The sequence below is a fragment of the Salvelinus alpinus genome, chromosome 14, assembly GCF_045679555.1.
Source record: "Salvelinus alpinus chromosome 14, SLU_Salpinus.1, whole genome shotgun sequence".
NCBI lineage: Eukaryota > Metazoa > Chordata > Actinopteri > Salmoniformes > Salmonidae > Salvelinus > Salvelinus alpinus.
The window spans coordinates 37,594,249-37,609,754 of NC_092099.1; the positions used below are offsets into that span (position 1 = coordinate 37,594,249).

At 43.4% G+C, this 15,506-nt stretch overlaps 1 protein-coding gene across 1 annotated transcript in view; it reads left to right on the plus strand.

Annotated features, from left to right (window-relative positions):
• ttn.1 (titin, tandem duplicate 1) overlaps nt 1-15,506 on the plus strand; it is a 171,663-nt gene that overhangs the window by 147,461 nt on the left and 8,696 nt on the right. The window contains exons 182-200 of the mRNA XM_071341458.1: nt 798-2,960; nt 3,076-3,378; nt 3,482-3,787; nt 3,871-4,161; nt 4,261-4,560; nt 4,733-5,038; nt 5,591-6,055; nt 6,265-6,546; nt 6,674-7,267; nt 7,387-7,674; nt 7,774-8,073; nt 10,787-11,089; nt 11,805-12,107; nt 12,210-12,794; nt 12,900-13,202; nt 13,309-13,608; nt 13,749-14,324; nt 14,432-14,737; nt 14,841-15,431. Of these exons, the coding sequence (XP_071197559.1) occupies nt 798-2,960; nt 3,076-3,378; nt 3,482-3,787; nt 3,871-4,161; nt 4,261-4,560; nt 4,733-5,038; nt 5,591-6,055; nt 6,265-6,546; nt 6,674-7,267; nt 7,387-7,674; nt 7,774-8,073; nt 10,787-11,089; nt 11,805-12,107; nt 12,210-12,794; nt 12,900-13,202; nt 13,309-13,608; nt 13,749-14,324; nt 14,432-14,737; nt 14,841-15,431 (8,865 nt within the window). The remainder of the gene's footprint in view (nt 1-797; nt 2,961-3,075; nt 3,379-3,481; nt 3,788-3,870; nt 4,162-4,260; nt 4,561-4,732; nt 5,039-5,590; nt 6,056-6,264; nt 6,547-6,673; nt 7,268-7,386; nt 7,675-7,773; nt 8,074-10,786; nt 11,090-11,804; nt 12,108-12,209; nt 12,795-12,899; nt 13,203-13,308; nt 13,609-13,748; nt 14,325-14,431; nt 14,738-14,840; nt 15,432-15,506) is intronic.

Sequence of the window (15,506 nt, forward strand, 5' to 3'; positions counted from 1 at the left end):
CTCATCTCTCATTTCATGATGGGCATGGACACATAGCCTATATCATGGAGGGGGTTTTAAGCACGTCCAAAATAATCTCGGCCTGCCTACAATGCATAGATAAAAAGGGAATGTCAGCTCACTGTTTAACTCCTCTCAAACTTTATATTTTAATAAAGCTTTGGTGATTAAGATTTATTTCCAAGCGGTATCAGGAGCCAAACCCTTTATCCACAGTCTTGACTACTTCATTCTTGCATTGGGCAGATAAAAAAGCCTTAATTGAGAGGAGAGACTATGCTCAAATAAAACAAAATGGGAAAAAACATGTTTTTTATGTTTCTAAATACAAAGTATACAGGCACCAAAAGCACATTAGGCTACTCTTGTTCCATGCGCATGTGGGCAATGTGTGTCATGGCTGGATAGGCTGTGTTTCCGCTGTCAAAATTCATGCCATAACCAACTGCATTACTGCTACAATAAGCTTTTGGTTGGTCTTTAAATAGCCTTATCAGTGCTGCTTGAAATTAGCACTTTGGATCATGTTTTTAAGGACACACCTCTAATATTTTCAGCCTGCCCCTCTGAGCGCAAGGGAGCTGATATAAAATAGGTAAATTACTGAACCTGGCGTTGGGCTTGGAAAATGCCAGCGCCAGTTTTTACATGACGAAATTGCAAACTAACATGCGTTTGATACTAGCGCCGCTTCAATGCCAGCCGAAAATAGAGCCCCAAGTCTGAATATGATTTTGGAATTTAACAGCTCACTTTATCAAAATGTCTTTATATTTTTTTACCCCCTTTTCCTACAGCTACTCCTGATGCACCTGGCACACCTGATTCCACTGCAGTTTCTGGAGACAGTATCACACTGGCATGGGAAGCACCCACATCTGATGGAGGAAATCCTATTCAGTACTACATTGTTGAAAAACGTGAGAAGAAGACTGTCCGCTGGGACAAGGTGAGGTCAAAGAAGCCCATTGTGGAGCCTGCTCACCGGGTGGATCATCTCACTGAAGATATGGAGTATGAGTTCCGTGTGATGGCAGTAAACAACGCCGGTATCGGAGCACCGAGTAACATCTCAATGGCCATTAAAGCCAGCGAGCCAAAAGATATTGCATGCGCTTCATCTGTGGTTCATGTAACCGACTCTACAGATACAACTATCAGTTTGGAATGGACCAAGCCTAAAGATGATGGTGGCAGTCCCATCCATGGATACGTCATTGAGTTGCACAAGGTATCTGAGGGAGAACTAAAAGAAATACTAGCTAAACCTAAGAAGGTGGTAGACAGCTCAGAAGAGGAGGAGGAGGAGGAGGAGGAAGAGAAAGAAGAGGATACCAGAGAATGGATCAGAATCAATGAGGATCTGGTCAATGATACAAAATACGTTGCAACTGGTTTGGAAACTGGTTCATACTACCTGCTTCGTGTTTCTGCCCAGAATAGTATTGGAAAGGGAGAGGAGCAAGAGATTCCTGAGCCAGTACAGGCTGTGGACAGACACGTAAAACCTGACGTTGATATTGACGCTACCTTCAAACATACACACATTGTGAAGAAGGGAGGCACCGTCTGTCTCCGTATCGCCTACAAAGGAAAACCAACTCCTTCAGTTAAATGGAGTAAAGAAGATGAAGAAGAACTTGGTGTCATGACAGATATTACTACTACAGAGACCTACACTGCTCTAACGATAGAAAAGTGTACCAGATACGATTCTGGAAGATACACTCTTACTCTGGAGAACAGCAGTGGCGTAAGGGAAGTTGATTTCATTGTAAAGGTATTGGATACACCTGGACTTCCAGGACCTATTGCCTTTGCAGAAGTGTCCAGAGGAGCACTGACACTGGTTTGGGAACCTCCAGCTAATGAAGGTGGAGCTCGCGTTCAACATTACATTGTAGAGAGGCGTGAGGCAAGTCGTCGTACCTGGAACCAATCCGGTGGCAAGGTCACTGCGCTATCCTTACATATTCAGGATCTTCTGGAAGGTGTTCCCTACTTTTTCAGAGTCTCAGGAGAGAACCAGTACGGTATTGGTGAACCTTTTGAGACGATAGATCCCATTATTGCTACTGCAGAGCCTTCTTCACCAATGAGATTGGATGTTGTGGACGTCACAGACACTACAGCAACACTCTCCTGGGTCAAACCCGAGCACGACGGTGGTAGTCGTATCACAGGCTACATCATTGAGCATAAGGCAAAGACCACAGATAAATGGGTCGTTGGTGGTGAGACCAAGAACGAGAGCATCACTCTAGAATTATGTAGGACTGCAGAGTATGAGTTCCGCGTTAAGGCAAAGAACGATGCAGGCAACAGCTTACCAAGAGAAGCACTATCCTCAGTGGTAATCAAAGAGCCACAGATTGAACCAACTGCAGATCTCAGTGAAATATCTAACCAGGAGGTCATCTGTAAAGTGGGTAATACCTTCACCATCGATGTGCCCATCACTGGTAGACCAGCACCGAAGGTAATCTGGAAACTGGAGGAGATGAGGCTGAAAGATACTGAAAGGGTTGCAATCAAGACTGTCAAAGACAGAACAACCCTGTCTGTCAGAGACGCCATGAGGGGCGATGGTGGCAGATACTTCCTCAGTCTGGAAAATTCTGCTGGATCCAAGACGTTCTTCGTTACTGTCAATGTCATTGGAAGACCTGGCCCCCCCGTTGGACCCGTTGAAGTTTCATCCATAACATCAGAATCATGTGAGATTGCTTGGGAAGCACCAGAGGATGACGGTGGAACAGATATCACCAACTACATCGTTGAGAAGCGTGAATCTGGCTCCACTGCCTGGACACTCATCAACTCCAGTGTGAAACGCACCAACCTCAGTGTGGGACATCTGACAAAGTACATGCAATACACCTTCCGCGTCAGTGCTGAGAACAGATTTGGCACAAGCAAATCAACTGAATCTGAGACCATTGTCGCTGAGAATCCATTCGGTGAGTATAAGTTAAGAGAAATCTATGCTTCACATGTTTCCTTTTTTCACACGTTAATTGTTAAGAGTGAAAAGTATCAACTGAAATTGAGTGATATTGTTTGTGTTGATAATAGGTCCTGCTGGTGCACCAACCAGACCTTCTGTATACAACGTGGCTTCCACCACCTGCCACATTCGCTGGGAGGAGCCATACCACGATGGTGGTAGCAAGGTGACTGGATACTGGATTGAAAAGAAAGAACGAAACAACATCCTTTGGGTGAGGGAGAACAAGATCCCATGCTTTGAATGTGACTACAGAGTAGAGGGACTTATTGAAGGCCTTTCGTACCAGTTCCGTGTCTTTGCAATGAACAGTGGTGGCCTCGGCAAAGCTAGCGAGGCATCCAAGCCTATGGTGGCTCAAAATCCAGTTGGTGAGTTCTGATTTCCCCAAAAAACTTTGGGATACTATTACATGTCTATAATACATGTGTTTAAGGAAAGCATAATCATGATTCCTATTAATCTTGTGTCTAGATCCTCCTGGTAGACCAGAAGTAACTGAGGTGGGCAGATCTACAGTGTCCATCAAATGGTCTACACCACTTGACGATGGTGGCTTCCCAATTGTGGGTTACATTGTTGAGCGCAAGCCATACACCATCACTGGCGAAGGTCGCTGGCTGAAGTGTAACTACACCAATGTCACAGAAAATAACTTCTCGATCACTGCACTTGGTGAAGGAGAGGTCTACGAGTTCCGAGTCATTGCCAAGAACTCCAACCAAGTTTTCAGTATGCCTTCAGAGTCAACCGGCGCAGTCACATGCAAAGCAGAATACAGTAAGATATATACTTTTAAATACATTGACTTTAAATTATATTATCATTTATTAAGTCGGATTCTTTCTCTTTTCTTTTCGTAGCTCCTCCAAAGGCAGACCTCGACAGCAAACTTCTGGTTGACACGGTTACAATCAGAGCCGGCTCAGACCTTGTTCTGGATGCTGCTGTTGGTGGTAAACCTGACCCCAAAGTGTTCTGGGCCAAGGGAGATAAGGAACTGGAGCTGTGTGAGAAGTACTCCCTGCAGTACACCAGCACACGTGCCATGGCCATTATCAAATTCTGTGACAGAGATGATACCGGGAAGTACGTTCTCACTGTAAAGAACGCCAGTGGCATCAAGTCAGCCGAAGTTAACGTGCAAGTACTTGGTAAGTGTAAAAAAAGTAAATAAAGAAATTAAATGACAAAGTTTGAAACAAATGGGGCTTACCTTGATCTCATACCATAAATTAATGTGTTCCTTTCAGATACACCTGGTGCTCCTGACGGCAAAATCACCATCAGCCATATTTCTGAAGAGAAATGCACTGTGTCTTGGAAACCCTCTCTGGAGAGTGGTGGTGACCCGGTGACACATTACATTGTTGAGAGACGCGACACCAACAGACTCAACTGGGTGATCATGGAAGCTGAGTGCAAGGAACACACCTGTGAGATCACTAGACTGTTCAAGAACACTGAGTACCTCTTCCGCGTGAGAGGTGTCAACAAGTATGGATCCGGCGTTCCACTGCAATCTGGTCCTATCATCGCCAGAAACATGTTCAGTAAGTAGAACATCTTCCATCTTTCATATTATCTTGCAACATGATATTTTATTGCTTTCTATTGCTTTCTATCTCAATATGCTCTCCTGAATAAATAAAGGATAAATAAATACAAATAAATGATTGAGATTGAGATGATAATCTAACAATAAATTATTCTGTCATATTACAGCTGTCCCATCTGCTCCTGGCACACCAGAGATTCTTGCTGTAGGAAAAGATTTTGCTAGCATTGAATGGCTAAAACCAGAGAGCGACGGTGGCAGTCCTATAACTGGCTATCTGATTGAGAAACATGAAAAGAAGAGTGCCAGATGGATCAAGGTGAACAGAGATGCCACACTTATGGACACAAGCTTCAAGATAACTGGCCTCGTGGAGGGCAACATCTACCAGTTCCGTGTATCAGCTGTCAACAAGGCTGGTGAGGGTGAACCCAGTGAGCTGTCTCTCTATGCTGTCTGCAGAACACCAACAAGTAAGTGCCCTACAATTCATCTATTGCACAATATTCTATGTTACCAGTACACTGTTAAAGAAGTTAAACTAAGTTAATTTAATACTGTTAAGTTACTGACTGTTGTCCTGTTGTTGTGTTTCTTGTTCTTGTCTTTTTCTTTCTCTCATTGGCACATCGGGTGGGTGGTTGTTTGGTTGGGTTGGACTGGCTCCGAAGGGGTGAAGATTGGGGGGTCTTGGATGGTTGTGGGGCGGTTTCCGAGAGGGGGTAGGGTGTGGGCTCTTGGATGGTTGGAGTCGGCAGGTGTCCTGGCAGTTTGGAGCATTGGGCCAGTGGCCGAGAGGTCACTGGTTTGGGTCCCAGAATCGGCTGGGTGGGGGATCTGCCAATGTGCCCTTGAGCAGGGCGTTTGACCCTGATTGCGCTTGTGGGTCTCTCTGGATGGGAGTGTTTGTTAAATGACTGGAATGTAATGTAAATGTTGAGTGGCTTTACTACAGGTGGATTGTATGTAAAAAATAAAATTTAAAAAAAGTTAGTTACTGACTGTTAATATTGTATGTCCCTCAGGTACTCCTCCACCTCCCACAATTCCACGTATTATCGATACTACCAAGGACAGTGTCAGCCTTGCTTGGACCAGACCCTTGGAGGACGGAGGTTCTGATATAATCGGATACGTTCTGGAGATGCAAGACCAGGAGGAGGGAGCTGAGAAGCCGCCTGAGCCAAAACCTGAGAAGGTACCTGAGAAAGTAGTTTCGAAGGGAGCCAGTCTAGGAGCCAAGAAAACAGTTGTGTTTGTGGAGGAAGAGTCGGAGGAGGAGGAAGGCGATGAGGAAGAGGAGGAGGAGGAAGAGGAAGGTACAGGTGTGTGGGTTAAGGCCCATGAGAAGAACCTGAGACTCACAGAACACGTTGTGACTGGCCTTACAACTGGCAAGATGTACCGCTTCAGAGTGGCTGCAGTTAACTTCAATGGAGTCGGTGAATTTAGTAGAGCCTGCGCAGCAGTCGAGGTTATCGAGAAAATTGGTGAGTTAGGATCACTAGCCTAGGCTAAGGAATAGGAATGATTCAGCATTACAACCGTAGAACTTGAATCCATGAACCATGAGTTAAAAATTCCTCCCACAAACAAACAAACACAATTGTAGCCTACACATTGTGATTTTTCCTTCATTCGTTTTGATTCAGTTTGATAGTTTCCCGTGAAATTAATAATTGCCTATCTTTTAACCCAGAAACTCCTGATATTGAGCTTCATGATGATATGACAAAGACCATCTGCCTGAGAGCCGGAGGTTCTCTTCGTCTCTTTGCCACAGTCATTGGACGACCAATCCCTGCAGTTACCTGGAGCAAACCTGGTGTCGACCTCAACAACCGTGGTTTCATTGAAGTCACTAAAACTTCCACACAAATCATTATTGACAAAGTGCACCGCTATGATGCTGGCAAATATACCATTGAGGCAAAGAATGAATCTGGCGAAAAGACAGCTACCATTATTGTCAAGGTCTATGGTAAGATTTGATGATGTTATGTAAATTTTTTGAATATAAGTCTTTACCCAGTTGTTATAGAATGCTGTCATAGAATGCTGTCATAGGTATATATATGTTTAACCTTAAATGTGCTTCCTCTTTTCAGATACACCTGGTCCAACTGGCCCAATTAAGATCAAGGAACTTGAGAAGGACTCCATTACCATTGCATGGGATCCTCCTACTGTTGATGGTGGAGCACCAGTGAATAATTACATCATTGAGAGACGCGAAGCATCAATGAGAGCTTACAAGACTGTGACATCCAAATGCAGCAAGACATCATACAAAATCGACGGACTCTTCGAGGGAATGCTGTATTACTTCAGAGTCCTCCCAGAAAACCTGTACGGTGTGGGAGAGCCATGTGAAACCCCTGATGTAATTTTGGTGTGCGAGGTGCCTTTGCCCCCTGCGACACTGGAGGTTGTGGATATCACCAAGACCACAGTAACACTTGGATGGGAGAAACCAGAGCATGACGGTGGAAGCAGACTCACAGGCTACATCATTGAAGCTTGTAAATTTGGCACAGACAAATGGATGAAGGTGACAACAGTGAAGACAACTGACTTTGAGTTCACTATGACTTCTTTGACTGAGAAAGATCAGTTTATGTTCAGAGTCAGAGCTGTTAACAGCAGGGGAGCCAGTGCACCAAAGGAGCTTGTTGCAGCCGTAACAGTCCAAGAACAAAGAGGTTTGAAATGTGTAATCTTCATAAATGCTTCATATATATATATAATCTATATATCTAATTGAACTAACCTATCAACTATTCAAGCACATTTTTACATAACATATCTTTCTGTTTTACAGTTCTGCCAAAGGTTGATCTATCTAGTATCCCACAGAAGTTTGTCAATGTGTTGGCTGGTAAACCACTTGAGCTGCACTTGCCAATAGTCGGTAGACCCCCACCAGTTTGCTCATGGTACTTCAGTGGTCAGAAGCTGAAGATCACTCAGCGTACGAAGATTCAGACCACTGGAAAGTTCTCTAAGCTAACCGTGCTTGATACTTCCATCGACGACAGCGGTAACTACACTCTTGAAGTGAAGAACGTCACAGGAGAGACATCTGAGATCATTAAAGTGATCATTCTTGGTATGTAACTTCTATCATAACACAAACGGAGGTCTTCACGTACAGTAAGTTATGAATATAAGACAATGACAGTACCTTTCCTTTGTTTTTTTTCTTCAGACAAACCTGATGAGCCTAAAGGACCAGTCAGGTTTGATGGGGTTGATGCCACCTCAGTGACCATCAGCTGGGATCCTCCAGAGAGAAACGGAGGTGCCCCTGTCAGCGGCTATGTTGTTGAGCAGCGTGAAGCCCACCGTCCTGGATGGCTGCCAGTATCTGACTCAGTCAGTAGACCAACATTCACCTTCGTCAAACTGACAGAAGGAGATGAATACATGTTCCGTGCCGCAGCAGTCAATCGCTACGGTGTTGGTAACTGGCTGCAGTCTGAAGTTGTGATGTGCAAGAGCGCAACGAGTAAGACATGTTTTATACTATATCATGTAGCATACTTGAGTCGTTGCTCTTTATTTAAAAAAACAGAAGCAAACAGGAATGAATATCCTGGGCTCTATTTTAACAAACCTAAAGCGATGGTAAATTTAAGCGCATGCGGTCGAGCTATAGGTTCAGGGGTGTGTCAAAAATATTTTTTATATTTTCACTATCACAATTATCGGCACACTTATTGGCTTTGGAGTGAAAGGGCTAGGTTTTGATGAATAAACAAGTTGTGGGTGTGTCGAGGCTAGGCCTGTCACTGGCCAATCAGAACTTGCTCCATGGTGCGTTATGGCTGAGCATGGACATGCCAAACAGGCTGTATCACAACCGGCTGTGATTGGGAATCCCATAGGGCTGCGCACAATTGGCCCAGCGTCGTCTGGGTTTGGCCGGGGTAGGCCGTCATTGTAAATAAGAATTTGTTCTTAACTGACTTGCCTAGTTAAATAAAGGTTCAAATAAAATAAATAAAATAAAAATACAACGGCAAGATATAAAAAAGACGCATTGCTGTTGAACCAGCCTTCGTTATAGTAGGCCATGGGTTTTGAATACTTTAAATGGAAAACAAGCAATTTTCACTGATAACTTCTAAATACATTGGTATTCACAGATCTCATCTCTCGTTTCATGGTGGGCATGGACACGTAGCCTACATCATGGAGGGGTTTTACGCACGTCCAAAACAGGACTTGCATGGATAAAATAATGTGGACCTGCCTACAATGCATAGAAGAAAAGGGAATGTCAGCTCACTGTTTCACTCCTCTCAAACTTGATATTTTAATAAAGCTTTGGTGATTAAGATGTATTTCTAAGCAGGAGCTAAAAAAATCCTCTCAGGAGCGAAAACCTTTATCAATGGGCTTGACTACTTTTGCATTGGGCAGACAAAAAAAGGGGAGGTTATGCTTGATTTTTTAAATAAAACAAAATGGAAAAAAACATTATTTTATTATACCTTTATTTCTACAAGGAACACAGACTGAGACCAAGGTCTCTTTTACAGCTGGGCCCTGCGTATACATGTTTACACATACAGTTTAGGTACAATGATTAGGAAACTACACAAAACGATCACAGATAACACAAACAAATACAGCAGCAGATTATTACATTTACACATAGGTTATTCCCCTAACAGCACAAGAACTTGCATTACCCAAAACAGTTACAAGCAATACAAAAATAAAATCCTCCAATAAATATTTAAAATGGGCAAGGGGGACAAGAGTCTCAAGTTTAAGTTTAGTCTGCAGGCTATTCCAGAGGCAAGGAGCGTTACAGGAAAAGGCAGCCATACCCAACTCTGTGGAGATCGCATGGGCCTCAAGTGTAATCCATGTTGAGACCTGGTTTTAGGAATTCTAATTCTAATATTGATGAGTGATGATAAATAAGAAGGTAGTTTATTCAGAAGTGCTTTATAGACAAACACGAGAGCATGTTGTTCTCGTCTCATGGACAGCGAAGTCCAACCCACATTTTGATATAAAACACAGTGGTGAGTTCTGTAGCTAGCACCCATAATAAACCTAAGTGCGCAATGATAAGTAGCATCCAGCGATTTAAGTGTTGATGCCGTAGCATGCATGTAGATCATATCCCCATAATCTATAACAGACATAAAAGTAGCTTGCACAATTTGTCTTCTATTTGTAGAGGACATACATGTCCTGTTTCTATAGAAGAAGCCTAACTTGATTTTTAGCCGTTTACAAAGTTCGTCAATATGCATTTTAAAAGACAGTTTATCATCCAACCATATCCCTAAGTATTCATATGCAGAGACATGATTAATTCGAGAACCATCTAAGCGCGTAAGTGCAAGTGTATTTTCAACCAACGTTTTGAACCTATTAAAAATCATAAAATGTGTTTTCTTTGCACTTAAAACAAGTTTCAGCTGTATTAAAGACCCTTGTAATATCTTAAAATCTGTCTCCAATAGTGATAATGCTTGGTCAGCCGTTGAAGCGATAGAGTACATGACAGTGTCATCAGCATATAAATTAATTTGACACTTTCTTATCTCATCACCGATATTGTTTATGTAGAGAGTGAACAGTAATGGACCGAGTATAGAGCCTTGTGGGACCCCTTTAACCAACTCCAATGGCTCCGACTGGATGCCATCGACTCTAACAGCCTGACTTCTATCCTTTAGATAGTCATGAAACCAACGACAGGCATCCAATCCCAGTCCTATTGACGACAGCTTACCCAAAAGTATTGCATGGTCTACATGTTTTTTATGTTTCTAAATACAAAGTATACAGGCACCAAAAGCACATTAGGCTACTCTTGTTCCATGTGCATACAGGCAGTGTGCAATACGACTGGATAGGCTGCGTTTCCGCTGCCAAAATTCATATCATAGCGAACTATGTTACCGCTAAAACCAGCTTTTGGTTGGTCTTAAATATCCTTATCAGCACCGCCTGAATTGAGCACTTTGGATCATGTTTTTAAGGACACACCTCTAATATTTCCACCCTGTCCATCTGAGCGCAAGCGAGCTGATATAAGACAGGTAAATTGCCGAAATTGGGGTTATGGCTGGAAAATGCCAGTGGGCCATTTTTTACATGGCGAAATTGCAAACTAACTTGCCTTTGACCCTATCGCCGCCTTAACGCCAGCCGAAAATAGTGCCCCCTATGTATCTTGTTTTTTTTGTTTACAGACATCCCTGGACCTCCAGGCAGACCAGCAGTATTTGACATGTCTCGTGATGGCATGACCATTGCATGGCTGGAACCAGAGGATGATGGTGGATCTGAGGTGTCTGGATACATCATTGAGCGCAAGGAGGTCAGATCTGACAGATGGGTGCGTTCTAACAAGAACCCAGTCACCATGACCAGATACAGATCAACAGGTCTGATAGAAGGCCTTGAGTATGAACATAGAGTAACGGCAATCAACGCTAGAGGTGTTGGCAAACCAAGTGTTGTCTCCTTAACAGCAGTGGCAACTGATCCCGTTGGTAAGTACTCTTTATTGGATTTAATTCCATTAAATCACTGTTTGTATCATTTATTGAATTGAATTGCATATACTTAGGATAAATATTAGATAAAGACATTAAATACACTCAGTATACAAAATATTAAGAACACCTGCTCTTTCCATGACATAGACTGATCAGGTGAATACAGGTGAAAGCTATGACCCCTTATTGATGTCACTTGTTAAATCCACTTCAATCAATGTAGATGAAGGGGAGGAGACAGGTTAGAGAATGATTTTTAAACCTTGCGACAATTGAGACATGGATTGTGTATGTGTGCCATTTAGAGGGTGAAAGGGCAAGACAAAAGATTTAAGTGCCTTTGAACGGGGTATGGTAGTAGGTGCCAGGGCTACTGGTTTGTGTCAAGAACTGCAACGTTGCTGGGTTTTTCACACTCAACAGTTTTCCGTGTGTATCAAGAATGGTCCACCACCAAAAGGACATCCAGCCAACTTGACACAATTGTGGGCAGCATTGGAGTCAACATTGGTCAGCATCCCTCTGGAGCATTTTAGAGTACATGCCCTGACGAATTGTCATAGGTATATGGGTTCTGAGAGCAAAAGGGGGGTTGCAACTCAATATTAGGAAGGTGTTCCTAATGTTTGATATACTCAGTATATTTTACATAATTGGAGATTGAGATAGATAGAGACAAGGATATTCATTTATTGGTTCACCCTCGCAGATCCACCTGGCTCACCCCAGAACCCAAGAGTCACAGACACCACAAAATCATCAGTGTCCCTGGCCTGGAGTCCTCCTGATGAGGAAGGTGGATGTAAGGTCTCAGGTTATCTGATTGAGATGCAGAAAGCAGGCTCAGTCACCTGGATCAAATGTAACACAACACCTTCTCTGATCTGTGAATACACACTCACCAAAATGCCGCAAGGAGAGGAGTTCAAGTTCCGTGTGATGGCTTGCAACGCCGGTGGACCCGGAGAACCCGCTGAGGTCCCTGGAACAGTCACTGTGACGGAAATGCTTGGTAAAGTCGTCTGCAAAAACACTGCCATTTCCAAAGCTTACTTTCTGGTTCCGTGACAAGAATTAATTGCATTTCTAACCATTTCACCATTCTGAATTTCAGAAAAACCTGATCATGAGCTGGAAGCCAAGTACAAGGATGTCTTTGTCGTCAGATATGGCAGTGTTGTCAAACTCTCAGTGCCCATCAAGGGTAAACCAGTTCCTACATGCAAGTGGACAAAGGAAGGCGCTGACGTGCCTGAGAGAGCAATGATCGCTTCCAATGACGACTGCACTGAGCTGGTAATCAAGGGTGCAGTAAGAGACGACTCTGGCACTTATGACCTACTGCTTGAGAACAAGTGTGGCAAGAAGAGCGTTCACATCAAGGTGAAGGTTATTGGCCGTCCAACTGCTCCAGAGGGACCACTTGGATACGAAGACGTTCAGGCACAATCTGTTAAGTTGACATGGAAGGCTCCTTCAGATGATGGTGGCTCTGAAATCCTTGGATACATTGTTGAGAGACAGCAGGTTCCCAAGACAGCCTGGTACACTGTAGAAACCAGGGTGGTGGACACATCTTTCGTTGTGAAGGGACTCGAGGAGGGACAAGAGTATCACTTCAAGGTGACAGCTGAAAACACATTCGGTATCAGTGGATCGCTGAAGTCAACAGAACCCCTCATACCGAAGACTCCTCTCTGTAAGTATTACTTCATTGATTCCTCTTTGAACAGTCATTACATGAGTCTGCAAAGTATAAATATATATACTAGTCTAAAACGTGCTTTTTCTCTCATTAAAACAGGTCCCCCAGAGACATCAAGCATCCCACCAGAGGTTATGGATGTCACTAAGAGCTCTGCCTCTCTGTCTTGGTCAAGACCTAAGGATGACGGTGGCTCTGCCATTACCGGATACTATGTTGAGTACAAAGCAGTATCCTCTGAGACATGGGTTCGTCATGAGAAGAAGGTCGTTTCAACCCAGTTTACCATCCCTGGACTCACTGCTGATGCTGAATACCAGTTCCGTGTTATTGCTCAAAATGATATTGGAGACAGTGAACCAGGACCTGCATCCGAACCAGTCACATGCAAAGATCCATTTGGTGAGTTAGGAATTTAGATAACCATGTCTAATGTTACGTCATGATTGATGACATGGATATACATTGAACTACTACGTTTTTACATTTGCCCTGCTCTGTCTCCCAGACAAACCAAGCCAACCAGGCGAGATTGACACAGTAACTGTCACAAAGGACGCAGTCGCCATCAAGTGGGCGGCGCCAGAATGCGATGGTGGAAAGGAGGTCCTTGGTTACTGGGTTGAATACAGGAAGTCTGCAGAGGCTACCTGGAAGAAATGCAACAAGACACGCACCAAGGAGAAAAAGTTCACCATAACTGGTCTGGCCGAAGCCACTGAGTATGAGTTCAGAGTGATGGCTGAGAATGAGACCGGAATCAGCAGACCACGCAGAACAGCCACATGCATCAAGACCAAACTGAGCGGTAAGTGACTGAAGCAATTCATTATTTCACAATTGTATGGATGAACACTACATTGCCTTTAATTATTACTTGTTTATAATACCTTGCGAAAGTAAGGTGATACAATTAAAATAATGATTTAACTGTTGTTTTTCCAACAGCTGGAACTCAACCAAGCCTGAGGAAAGAAATGGATGAAGTTACGACTAAATTATACCAACCAGGAATTATGAAATGCCAGATTATTGGTAGACCTCTTCCCGATATCAAATGGTATAAATCTGGCAAGGAGATAATCGAGTCTCGTAAATATGAGATGAGCTCTGATGGCCGTAACCATTCACTGACCATTATGACAGACCAGCAAGAGGATGAAGGAGAATACACATGCAAGGCTATCAATGATGCAGGTGAAGCAGAAACCAGTGGCATTCTCGTTTTGGAAGCTGCTCCACAGTTCAATCCTGACTTCCCATTGAAGAATACCTACTATGCTGAAAGCGGCACTACTCTGCGTCTACATGTTGCCTACATTGGACGCCCTGAGCCTAAGATCATGTGGCTTTATGGAGCTACAACTGTGGTAGCTTCTGAGAATATCAGCATTGAAAACACAGAGCATTACACTCACCTGGTGATCAAGAATGTGCAACGCAGGGTACATGGAGGAAAATACAGAGTCAGACTGCACAATCACTTTGGCAGAGCTGATACTCTCATCAACGTTGAAATCCAAGGTGCTTTTACATTGAATTAGCACAAATCTACCAATTGTTTACGATCTACAATGTCTTTTACAATGTGACTACGAACTAATTGTGATTAATTTACCTCTTGTTTTCAGATAAACCTGCAATGCCTGAAGGTCCCATTGTACTTGATGCCCTGTTGAAGAACTCTGTGATTATTAGCTGGAAACCACCAAAGGATGATGGTGGATCAATGATCACAAACTACATCGTGGAGAAGCGTGAAGACAAGGAGGTTGATGACTGGACACTCGTGTCCTCGTCCATCACAGGCACAAACTGCCGCATTGCCAACCTTGTAGTAAACGCTGGGTACTTCTTCCGTGTGTATGCTCAAAATCGTTATGGCAACAGTGAGCCACTGGAGATACCTACTCCCATCCTTATCAAGAGTTCAATGGGTAAGTTGTATCTCACAATATAGTTACATGATCATATATTTGTACAAATATGAGATGTTCAAAGCTTTGGATCCTTACTAACGTTATGCTGTTATATTTACAGATAAACCTTCACCACCACTGATGCCAGTGGTTTCTGGTGTGACCAACATTTCCTGTGTGTTGTCCTGGAAGCCTCCACTCATTGATGGTGGCTCCAAGATCAAGAGCTACTGCCTTGAGAAGAAGGAGAAGAAGGGCGAATGGACACCTGTCACTACTGATGAAATCAAATCCACAGTCTTTTCTGTCAAACGCCTCACTGAAGGATGTGAATATATCTTCAGAGTGAACTGTGAGAACCTTGGAGGAGTAAGTGATTGGAGTGTGGAATCTGAACCAGTTGTTCCAAAGACGCCTGTTGATGTCCGTGCTCCCGCCTTCAAAGAAGAACTGAGGAATATGAGTGTCAAATATAAGAGCAACGCCACCTTCGTTTGCAAGATCACAGGACAACCCAAGCCTGTAATTAAATGGTTCAGACGTGGCAAGGAGATCCAATCTGACGGAAAGAAACTGAAGATTCAAGAGTTCAAGGGAGGCTATCACCAACTGGTTATCTCCGCTGCTGATGAGGAAGACTCTACTGTCTACCAGATCAGAGCAACCAACCAGGGAGGATCCATCTGCACCACTGTCTCTCTGGATGTTGAAGGTAAGATCACAAATGTGTATGCAATAATACTTACCTAGTATGAATACAATTCCATGTATTTGTTCCACATATCAA